Source organism: Alligator sinensis, unplaced genomic scaffold (genome assembly GCF_000455745.1).
Source record: "Alligator sinensis unplaced genomic scaffold, ASM45574v1 scaffold1651_1, whole genome shotgun sequence".
Classification (NCBI taxonomy): Eukaryota; Metazoa; Chordata; order Crocodylia; family Alligatoridae; genus Alligator; species Alligator sinensis.
In genome coordinates, this window is record NW_005843334.1 from 138,823 (window position 1) to 150,905 (window position 12,083).

General features: G+C 49.3%; 1 protein-coding gene across 1 annotated transcript in view; it reads right to left on the reverse strand.

Moving 5' to 3' along the window:
• Positions 1-5,550: 5,550 nt before the first annotated feature.
• The window catches only part of LOC102383266 (NACHT, LRR and PYD domains-containing protein 3-like), a 25,457-nt gene continuing 18,924 nt past the window's right edge, over positions 5,551-12,083 (reverse strand). The window contains exons 9-10 of the mRNA XM_025194888.1: positions 10,772-10,942; positions 5,551-6,684 (exon numbers count right to left, since the gene is read on the reverse strand). Of these exons, the coding sequence (XP_025050673.1) occupies positions 6,591-6,684; positions 10,772-10,942 (265 nt within the window). The 3' untranslated portion in view covers positions 5,551-6,590. The remainder of the gene's footprint in view (positions 6,685-10,771; positions 10,943-12,083) is intronic.

Consider the following 12,083-nt stretch of genomic DNA (forward strand, 5'->3'; position numbering starts at 1 on the left):
CCCATAGCAACCAAGATTATTCTTGGATTTTGCCAGATTGCAGAGAAGAGCTGTTCTGCATTTTAGTTGGGAAAGAGATCTCAAATGTTCAGCCTCAACCAGCATTCTTCAGTGACCTCAAGTGAATGCCTAATGCATAATTTCTATGACTTTATCATGTTACATTGAACTAGGTGCTATTTTAGACAAGGTCCTCTGTGGACAGAGAAAATAGATGCGCATGTAGGAAGACTTTTGGTTCCACACAGAGGCTTTCGGGTCTCAGGTTCTTATCTTTCTGTACTCTCTGTTGTATGAAAACCTGGTGGAAGAATGTCTGTCATTTTCTCTAGTTTCCAGGTATCTTGAGAGATCTCTACAAGTATATGAGAAAGGGATTGCTCCATCAAACCTCCTGTCACACCGAAAAGGAGTTGCCCAATGCTCCCTCCTTTTCTGAGAGTGGTGAAGATTCCCACTCAAGGAGAGAAGAAAGGAGTTTTCTTTGGTTACCATATCTGGCTACACCCCCACCCTTCTATCAACACAATCCCTCCTGTACAGGACATAGCCATCTATACCTGTGGTCCAGTCATAGGTGGAGTCCCACCAGGTCTCTGTTATTTCTGTGAGATCATATAGATTCTTATTTAGCAGGAAGGCCAGTTCCTCCTGTTTGTTTCCCAGGCTCCTGGCATTTGTGTATAGGCAAGTAAGCTTGCCATTGGAGGTCTTAGGCAAAGCTTAAGGTGTACAATCATGTACAACTCTCAACCACTGGGCCTGGCCAGGGCCCTTCTGACTGTAGAGCTTTTGCAGAGACCTCCTGTGACTCAATACCAGGGCAAGCTGGGCTGAAGAATGAGCACTGACTGCTCTCTTTTGCTCTGGAGACACCTGGGCCATGACCCAGCAAGCACACCTGTGTCTGGCCCTGTGGGAATGTGCCTGGTGGGAAAGTTAAGCACAGGCACAAGTGTGTGCAGGCCCTGGGGGCACATGCACGCAGCACCTGGCACATTGAGGCCTGGGTCTCTGACTGCAGCCCCCAGGCCCTGCTGCAGTGAATGGAAATGAAACGAATGAATTAATCCTGTGAAATTTGGGGCAAAGTTGGGACCTGAAGTAAGAGGGCCATCTGGTGCGGGAGCAGTTACCAGGGGCTACAGCCCACATCTCAATTTGCAAGTGGGATGATTCAGGGATTTCACCTCAGGAGACTGAGAGGCAGGAGGTCTGAGACATAAGGAGGAGTGCTCAGAGAGGCCAGGATGGAGACAGAGGTGCAGCCAGCCCCATAATAAAATATGCTTCCCCTTTCATGAATGTCCACAGGTTCCTGAGAGGTTTCATACCAGTGGGGAAAGGGGTTTGCATGAGGAAAACCCATCTTTTGCCCATGTGGAAGACATTTGTCAAGAAGTGACTGTCCCTGTCTCCTCTTGGAGCTCCTGCGAGGCAACAGAGATTGCTGTAGGGAGTTTTCTCAGGGCTGTGATGCCTGATGGCACTATGGCTTGGGAGGGGGCACTAGGCTCCTGGCCATGACCAGTGGAGCTGGCAGGATGGGCTTGTTCTCCAAGAGGCCCCAGGAGTCCCCAGGACAGGCCTCAGCCACATTTGATGGGCTGGGAGCTCAGGCTGCCCTTGCTGCAAGTGATTTGTTTATTGGTTGTGCTTTAGGCAGCAGCCCACTCACCCCATCCTCTGCTAATCCCCAAAGTCTCTGCCCTGGCCAAGCCCTCACAATTCATCTCCAAGCCCCATCAGCCCTGCAGCCCTAGGGAGCTGGGGGTGGGGGGTGTGATCAGGCCGGAGGTCTAATTCACAGGCACAAGAGGGACAGAGGAGGAGAACCCCAGAGGTGGGATAGGGGATTGGCAGTAAGAAGATTACACCTTATTTCCCTTTAAAGGAAACAAGACCTGAGGACCTTGGCAATATTCTCTTCATTTTATCTCAGCCCCTTTTCACTAACCTAGGGATGCTGCTTACGAGGAGCGGAGGCTGGCAGTAGAAGCTGAAAGAAGAATATGCTTCCCAGCGGTTTCTGTGTTCTTCTGGTGGCTGTCCATAACGATCTGGCTGTGCAGGAATCACCAGCCTGAGCAAGGTGTGAGCAGCAAGGAGCCAGGAAAGAGGCAGACTCACAAGGGAGTCGGAGTAGAAATTTGCTCCTGTCACGTTTTAAGCTTTCTTCGCTGAAAACATGCTGGGCACCAGCAAGGAGGGGAGGAAGGAGGAATTTCTAGGGGGAAATCGGGGAATGTACCTATGTAACTAAGTAGATTATAGCTAGTTCAGTTGTTAGCTAACGACCCATGTCTGCAGAGCCATCCCTAGAGTATGGCAAATTGAGACGACCGCCCCAGACCCTGCACTCTGGGGGTCCCCACGGAACCAGGCAGCAGCAACATTTTGGTATCCTGATTTGGATGAAAATTTGAGTCTTTGGGAAAGAACTGCCATAAACATGGACAGGCATGTGAGGGTCTATGCAGGTCCTGGCAAGGAGTGTGTTAGTACAACCCCCTTCTTGGCTAAGAATCTAACAGAACAGGATTTTAGCTGAAACGAAGGATGGGTGGGTTTAAGTACCAAGAGGCTTCTAAGAGTCTCTCCGATGATCATACATTGCAGCAAGTAATATTTAGGTGGGATATTCATGTGAAATTTCTCACTCTGAGGGTCATTAAGCATAGGAACAGATAACCCAGAGATGTTCTGGAATCTCCCTCCTGGGATGTTTTTAAAAATACGTTAGACGATATGGGGGTTGGCCTAAAATGATCAGGGGTGCTCAACTCCCAACCTTTGGGCCAGATTCAGGCCCTAGTACCTTGTCATCTGACCTGTGGAGCTCTCCATGAGCCTGTGGGGAGCCCTGCAGGCCATGGCCCTGAGCAGGGCAGCACAAGGCTCAATCCTGGCATGCAGGGCAGAGGCTATGAAGAGCCCTAGACACTGATCCCAGCATGTGGCACAGGGCCTGATCCTTGTGCATGGGAGTCAGCCTAGGCCATGTGGGCCCAATCTGGCCTGTGGACTAACCCTATGCCATTCACTTGGCCACAAGAGCCAGAACATTGAATACCGCTGGACTAGATGATCCTCTGAGGTCCTTTGCTATCTACTTTTCTGTGATGCTAACTCCTGGGGATTAACACTTCATTCTCTTGGCAGGAGGCATGAGAGTTCAGAACACCACTACCAAAATCAGCGCCTGGTCTGGCAGTGTATATGAAGGAGCAGTGAAAAGTGAACAGAGCTGCAGGTAGCTCCTCTGCATACCTCATGAACTGGAGCATTAACAAAAGAAGCTGCATGCACACTGGTGGCTTGGAAATTACTGAATTAGTCAGGGCTCTGTTGGGACATCTATGCATAGGAAGTGTCTGCTCCTCTTTCTTCTCTGCAAGGGCAACAAATAGCTTTGGCATCCTTCTGGATGCCTTTGTTCAGTCTAAATAAAATGCTACAGCATTAACTACCATTGTGTCTCTGGAGTTTTCTGTCTCCTGAAAGTGAGGAGCTGGAAGAAACCCAGAAAGTGTTATAGATCTGCTGAGGTAGAAACCATGGAACCAGTATAGTTTGGATCCTTATGGACTATGATTCACAGGAGCCCTGTTACATTGGCTGGTATTTCACTGATTCTCCTGCCTGGGGGAATGGCCAGCAAAAACCTCCTGGTCACAGGAAGTTGGTACAGGGAGCAGGTTCCTTGGTTTTCAAGGGGTCTCCTATTAAACTGGCTAAAAGGAAACTGAGGCTGCCACAGATGGGAGCCTCCCCCACTGGTGCAAAAATAAAAGCTCAAAAGGTTTCTTGAGACTGTAAGGGAAGCAAATACAGAATGACCCCGAAGAGTTAGGTGACTGCAAGAAGTGGCTACTAGGTGTCTTTTATGGGGTCAAGGAAGAGACCCTACATGTCTTCCAAGACAGTAGATAGTTTGAGATGACTGGAATGGAAGTGTACCATGACAGCAGTTGCAGAGTTCTCCAAACACAAAATACACCACTTCTCTACAAAAGTTAGCTTGGTTGGAGGTTTTCAGCTTTGGAAGAGACTATCCGATACCTCAAGTAAACCTTCTCTGTCCAGAGAAGTTATCCATCCAGCACCCAGACTACCAGGTGGAGGAAGGTCGAGCCTTGGGGCATTATCTGACCTTGGTTCTGAAAGCTAGGAAGACTCAGCAGAGTGATGGGTGAGTAACTTAAGAGCATCAGCAGCTTGTAGTACAAAAACTGACAGGCTCAAGACATCGCTGTGGATGATGTGCTCTGAACTCTGCCTGAGCTTCCTGATATCTTTGGAAATCTTAAGAACTGGAGAGAAGGAAGAAAATAGTCTCACGGTCCCAAAAGAGGATTATGTTGGTCAGAGACCTTGACCCTGGGTTTCCTGTCCTGGAGCTTGACACTAGATACTTATTCTTTTTGTCCAACACAGAGTAAGAGTCAGGAATCCCCATCCTTCTCAAATAGGATCTCCTCCTTGTGAGATATGCAGAAATGAATAAACAGTGCCCTGGTTGAGAATCACTACTGCAGGCAGCAACTGTGTCAGTGGTCCTCTAAATATCCCTTATGTACTGACTGTGCCAGTTCTTTAAAGCTGTCGTGGAAAATGCTTTCATGGAGACATACTTCAAAATTCTATCAAACTTTTACTCTAACACCTTCAAAGCATTATAAATGCATATAGTATATCCCTCTAGAACTTCCTTCCATCAATGGGATAACTGAACTAAGTGTTGTTTTTGAAGGTGGATACAATGTGAGCTACTCTCTAATGCTCTAGAGTAGTAATTGAATTTAAGGGATGCTTCTGTGTTTGGGGTGTTAGCAGCAGAGTCGCGATCTCTTGTTCATGCCGTGATGCATTGTTCTTTAATTTGTTCATTGTGCAGAACTTTCTCTTACAGTCCTACTGTCCTAAACAATCCCTCATTGTCTTCCTTCATTTCTCCACCGGGATTTCCCTCTCTTCTCAGAGTAGCCCCCACAAGCTCACTTCTCCCCATCATCCCCGCTTCCCTCCTGTTTCCCACAATTCCTCCCTCCCTCTCCACAAGGGTTAGGCTGCATCTGATTTTGTATGTGAAAGCCTCTTCTCTGGGGACTGACGCTGGTTTAAACAAAGAGAGGGATGTGCTGCAATCTTCTTTAATATAGATGGGACATGACACTTGGCTTCTAAATCCTATAGAGAACTTTAAAAAATAACAGTCTAACATTTAGGCAAAACCACATGAAGCTTGTACTGCCTGTGACCAGTCTCCTATTCATGCCCTCTTTGCACAGTAGAAAAGGTGCAAGTAATTTTTTGTTTTAAATGGTATAGGTCAGTGTTTTCATTGCAAGACTCAAAAGCTAGTGCTCTGAGGCTTTGCCATTTCTCCACCAGGATCACAGATGCGTATGGTTAGCCCAGACAGCTGGGTAATGTACCTAAGGGAGAACATGGAACAGGTGTGCTAGAGCATTGAGCATCGTGAGAACAACCCTAGGGGCTCCCACAACCTGGATCAAAAAATGATAGCTACAAGGCATAAGGCAGCCTGTGATTTTGTGATCTTTATTGGATTCCATCAAACCTGACACAAGCCAACAGTAGGGATGTGCAAGGAGCAAGTGAAGTGGGCAGCTGTGGAATCCTATCATAGCAGACACCCTGATAGATACACAAAGAACAGCAAATGAATTGTGGTGCCAGAACAGAAACTCCACGGTGGTCCAGAGATGGGCCCTCACGTTTCTCCGCTGTTCCCACAAGGACTGCGAGAGGGCCGTTCCCACACCCCTCTCATCTCTTGGTCCCATGTCTTCTATATCCTGACTCCCTACCTCCCTCCTGTTCCCTCCAACTAACCAACCATCCCCTTCTAACATCAGATCAAATATGTCGCCAAACCAGCTGCTCCTCAAGATTCTTTCATGCTCCTTCAGTAGAAGTGGCCACCCAGCCCCCACCACATGTGGTAGTAATTCCCTCGGCCAGACCCTCCTGCTCCCCTGGGTAGTGGTAGTGTGAGGGTTCAACCAGGGTGTGAGTGGTTAGGCTTGTGATAGACCGCTAGGGGTGACCTGGGGGTTAGCAGAGCTGGGGCAGAAGTTACTGGGGCTGAAAGGGGAGAACCAAGAGATTCAATCCAGGGCATAAGCCAAAGTCAGGAACCAGGGGCCAGAGAACTGGTGCTGATTTCCAAAGAAGATCTGAGGTCAGGGTCAAGAAATCCAAGCTGAGTCAGGATGCTGGGAAAACCAGAGAAAGCAGGGCTGGTGCTGAGGTCCAGGGGAGATCCAAGATCTGGGTCAGAGAAAGCCAAAGCCAAGTCAGGAGCCAGGACAACTGGAAAGCCATGAACATGAAGCTTGCCAGAATAGTCTGAGGCTGTGCCAAGGCATGCCTAGAGTCTGGAGCTACAGGTGTGCTTATCAGGGGTGTGTGGCACTTTTGGCCACCAATTCGACTGCAGAAAACTGAGGCCGTTGCCTTCACTAGAGGTCAGGAGCAGGTGTGGTAGTTCAGGTGCTTGGCCTAGCAAGGCGTGCTTGATCCAAGGCCATGCAGGCAGGGTATGTTGGAACAGGGGGTCCTGCTCACCAGTTTGACTCTATGACCAGACTGGCCTTAATCTCTTTCACAGCACCCAGCTCTTGCTTTGTTTCTTTCTGAACCATGTGACGGCTCAACCTTTGGAGGAACATAAGAAACAAAAAGGGAATGTTACTGGTACCTGTAGACCACCCCTGAGACCCTGACCTCCTGAAGCACCACGGTGTTTAATACTGCTGTATTACTCGCCTTCAGGTAGCAACTCTGGATCCCAGTCACAGACTAAGGCCCTTATGTGCTTGGTGCTCTACAAAAAGATAACAGTAAGATAGACTGCCCTAATGAACTCTCTAACAGCTGCTGCCATAGTCCAAGACATCTCTGTTGTCATTGCTACATTCATGCTGATCTCACTGCCAACAGGGACTTTTCACTAGGAGAAGGAGGAGAAAGTCTGGTTCAGTCTATAGATGTTTTCCAGAGTTCTGGTCAGGTCTTGTAAATTTTCTTTCTGCATAGACAGACCTGGACTATGCTGCTCTTACTCATGAGGGTAAGCACTTATACAGATGCCCACCTTGACCTCCATGGGGATACAAAATATTCAGAGGAGACCAGGGTGACACAATCCAGCTGGAAGAATCCCCAGCCAAAAATGCTTCTCAAGCCACCTCCAAGCCAGAAACCCATTCCCTGATAGGGCTGAGCTTCCAGAAGCTAGTGTGCTGCTATAGGGTTGGCCAGAAGTATCTTCTGAAATGCAGGTGGGCAGGTCTCAGTCAGTCCAGGCTTAAGAAGAGACCCTGACATTGCACTTGTTCCTGCGTTTGTTTAGGTAGTCAGACCAGGAGAACTGGTTTTTCTTGCTTACTTGAAGTTAGTGTGGACAGTCGATCCCTGGCCCACTGATTTGGGTCAGGGTCTCTCAGCCTCAGCCCTTAGTCATTATTATCTCTGGGTATTCGGCCCGTGTATCTCTTACTTCGGGCCCCTGACCCTGGTCTCTGCCTCTCCTGGGCTGCTAGGTCCCTGGCCCTGTCCAGCTTTTGCCCTTGCTAGGCTTTAGCCCCTTTCACCAAGTTCCAGTCCTCTGGCTAGGTCTGCTCTGTGTCTTGAGCCCCAACCCCTGGCAGGGCTTAAAGCCTCTCCTCATGCCTTCAGGCACTACTGGGACCTCCGCCCACCCCTAACAGTCCCAAATCCAAGTCACCAGTTCTAACAGTAACTAAAACATCAGCACCCTGGCTACACCCCATGTTCTAGGCCTACCAGCTAGGTAACCAACCTACCCTGGCCTGTCTTTTGGTCCTTACTTGTAACCTTCCTTACAGGTCACTCTCAGGGAGCATCTCAGCTAGGGCCTTGTAGGTGAGGAGCTCTTTCCTGGTAGCTCACAGTCCTTGGGATACGCAGGTGCCATCCAGTCATTCTGACACTGTTCAGTGTGCTCTGATCGCACACTAGTTATTAACCTGTGACCATCATCCCTGTCCCTGCTTTGTTATTACTTGCTCCAAGCAATCAGTTGCCACTTTGCCAGTAGCCTCCTTTCCTGAGAGGGGCTTATAGTTTCATGTGGTGGGCCTTTCACCCATGAACCCCTAAAGTGGCAAATAGGCACATCCAGTCATTCTGGTAGGGTCCCTTCAAGGCCCACCTCCTTCCCTGGGTAGTTTGTAGTCCTCAGGACCAGCAGCTCCCCACCAGTCATTCTTGTATAGTCTTTTCAAGGCAGAGCTTCTTCCCCGGCTGACTGCACAGCAGGACTGCCACCCTCTCTCTAGCTCTGAGACTGAGCCCTGCCCTTGCAGGTCAGGGGACACTCTTGTCACCTGAAGGGATGACTTATTAGGGCTTGCCATCCAGTCACCCTGAGAGCTTAGGGTTTGTTTGGTTTTTTGGGGGGGTCAGGGATTTTTCGTATTCCAGGTCAAATTTACCAAATAAGTTCAAAATCCTCTTGATTGAGCAACACTCAAGTGTTCAAACACCATGTGTAGCACTAAAACTGGCAAGTATTCTCCATCCCAGACTTTTCAGCCAGGAGCTTCAGATACCCCCAGATTCATTGGTGGGCATCCTATGTGCAGGCCCAAGCCCAGAGGCTTGGTGTTCAGATGCCCCTGAGTCTCATGTGCCCTAAACCAAAGGCTGCAGGAGCAAGCTAGTGAGGAGCCCCCATTTCCCTCAAGTAGGCAAGTATCCAAGATCCTCCCACTAGAACAGGGGTGGTCAAAATGCAGCCCATGGGCCAGATGTGGCCTGCCAGGCCATTCTATCTGGCCCATGGGGCCCCTAAAAAATGTAGAAAATTAATATTAATCTGCCCCTGGCTGCCTGTCATGCAGCCCTCAATGGCTTGCCAAAACTCAGTAAGAGGCCCTCCGCCCAAAATAATTGCCCGCTCCTGCACTAGAAGCTGGCCAATGGGAAGCTAATTACAAGACTCTCATCGGGTGTCCTGTCTGCAGTGCATTGAACAGGGGTGCACCCTCCAATACATAATGCCATTTAAATCCATCACAGTTCGGATAACAGACCAGTGCAGTGACTACCCCTGATCTTAGCTCACAAGAGGCCAAGAAGCTTACAATTACAGTTGCAGCTACTTCCTTGTTGCCCAGAGAGGTAAGGCTCTATTGTGTGCCTGCAGCAGCCTGCTTACTCAGGGAAGTGTTTCCTTAACCCTCTGCAGGTGCTTCCCTTTCCTTAATGGGAAGCTCCCTGCCTTGGTAACAGAGCTTCCTCACAGTCCTGTCCCTTGCAGCCACCCTCTATTTAGCTGCCAGGGCAAATTTTCCCTTAAAGTAACAGGCGTGTTAGCCCTCCTGTTACACTGTCCCAAAACTGAGGCCTGTGAAGGGAATATCTAGGACTATGTGAAAAAAGAACATGTTAAAAACCACATTTACTACCCCACAGAACTTGCTGCTGTTTCCCGTATTCTGGCTCTCATCTTCCCTAACCTGGTTTTCTTCCTTTTTCCTCCTCATTTTTTATGACTTTTTGACAGTTTCTTTCTCCCCATCAGGCTTAGATTCTGTATGGTTTTTACATTCACTTCTTAGTTCTGGTTTAAAGCACTTGGCTGTGGATTTGTACAGATGCTTAAACTAGCACTCTTTTTGTGTCCTTTTACACTTTCTTTTCCTCAATTTTTTCGTAATTATTGTCCCAGAATTAATTACAGGAATAATAGTAGATTATTCAACTTAAGGAGGGTTCCTTTAATTAAATAGTTAAATGATCCCAGAAGCATGTTCTCAATCTTGCTCTGTATTATGTTCACTCATACATAAGCAAGTATACCCAGATACCCTGAGAGAATCTGTATGGCTGTGTAAACATATCCTGAGGGCATGTATTCCATGTTATATATATGATTGCTTGCTCAGAGAACATCTTGTAGCCCTTCTTAATTTCCCAACATGGGAAAAGCAATGAGCAAAATATGACTCCCTGATCCAGGACCTTCTGTTCCTGGAGGACACCCCTTGAAAGTATTAAAAAAGAGCTAAAGCAGAGCACGCCTTCTCCCAGGGGTGAGGTATCTCTTCTGGTATCCTGTATCAACCCTGCCCCTTTCTACCTGCAAATGGGGGAGGTGGGGCTGGTGTCACAGTTTCTCTTTTCACAGCCCTGGTGATAAATACAGTGTCCAGTAGCAAGGTCCAGGTACCAGGAGTGCTGGGTCCTGAAGAACTGGTGAAAGAGGGAATGTGATCCATGCATTTAACTGGTGCCATGAGCAATTTTTTCATAGCTAGTATGAAGGTACCAAAGAATCTTTGACTTGCCTGTCTTTTGACTCCAGAGCCTGAGAGAAGTCTAAAACATGGCTCTTGTGTCTTGCTTTTCTAATTTCTGGAAGGGTGACCTATGTCACCCTGCACAATGCTTTCTCCTGACCCTTCCTAAGGGAAGAGGTACTTAAGTCAAAGCAAGGAACTGGCATCTCAGGACACGACAGTCCTGGAGCTCAGGTGGAGTCCTGGCTAGCCTGTGGGAGTTGGCCAAGCAGTGATTGTATGGGACACAGAGCCTTAACTCTGTCTTTCATAGTTTCATAGCTCGCTTGTATTGCTACAGGAGCATCAAGCTGTAACAGTTCCATCTTAGCAGCGGATGCACCCTCCCAAGTGGCAGCTCCCTTTCCCCTTTTAAAGGTCATGTTTCTCCAGAGCCTATGGTAAAAAGAAGGTGAATGGACCCAGTTTTAACTCACCGCAATTTCTGCAGTTTGCAATTCGGATGTTTTAACCCCTCACAGAGCAGCTTCACTCCTGAATGTCCCAGCTGGTTCTCCCGCAGGTCCAGCTCTGTCAGGGTCTGGCTAGTACTAAGAACTATGGACAGCTCCCTGCAGCAACCAGCTGTGAGATCACAATCATTCAACCTGCAGAGACACAGACAGAGGAAATGATGAGAATTATTGCTTAAATCATGTGTGTCGGTTGTGTTTGAAAGGGACACTGCATTCTGGGCTTTCCTGAACATTTCTCTTGAACAAAGCTTGGAAGAAGTTACAGCACACTAGAAGTGAACCACTGATATAAAAAATCCCTTTTAAGAAGTAAAATGTGATGCCCAGGGTACTAGGGACCACCTGTTAAACCTGGGGAAAGTAATAGATCCTTTTTTGAAGCCCTGCTGGCTGGAAGGGGTCAAAGGCTGATACAGAGAAGAGGACTGTGGGGCTCCCAGAACTCCCTGCCTCCTCGCTGGGCCAGAGAACAGACCCGGGGCTGCACTTGTGACAGAGCCTCTAGAACAGGGACAGGCAAAATATGGCCTGTGGGCCGGATCCAACCCGCCAAGCACTTTCATCTAGCCCATGGGTGCCTGCCAATTACTTGTACCCTGCCCAGCCCATCCACCCACAAAGGTGGGAGCGAGGGGCCCGCATATATACACTCCCTCCCCCCCAACATGCCCTATTACACCTCACTCCCACCCCACCATCATGCAGCTTCCAGGCCAGGCTGCTGCCACTGCTGCAGCTGCCAGGGGACCTGCTAGGCTTCCCTGGGGTCCCACTTGCTCTGGGCACCAGGTAGGAAAGTGGTGGGGGAGGGGGAGTTGCAGCTGGGTGTGGGCAGAGAGCATGGGGCTGATGGTAGCGCGAAGCCCACACCCAGAGAGCAGCGGGAGCATGGAGCTCGGGTGGGCAGGGTGTGGATGTGAAGGACCGTGGTGGGGTTAAGGAGTGGCAAAGGCAGCCGGCTCTAGCACATGGGGCTTGCTCCACTGCCATGCAAGTGCTGGGAACTGCACATGCACTGCGCAGAGCCCCTGTGATAGAGGTGACTGGCCAGGCTGGGCTCCTCACCCCTGCATGCAATGCTGGCCGGAGCCGCGTGCCACTGAGCGGCAGCGCCTGTACCAGGCACAAGCACATGCCACCCGCTCGTGCTCCTGCTGCCACCAGCACAGGCTGTGCGCCATGGGTGGGGAGGGTGTGGGGGGTCCCCACACCCTGCCAGGATCTCTCATGCCCCACAAAAGTCACACACCCACACCCTGCTCCCACAACTCCC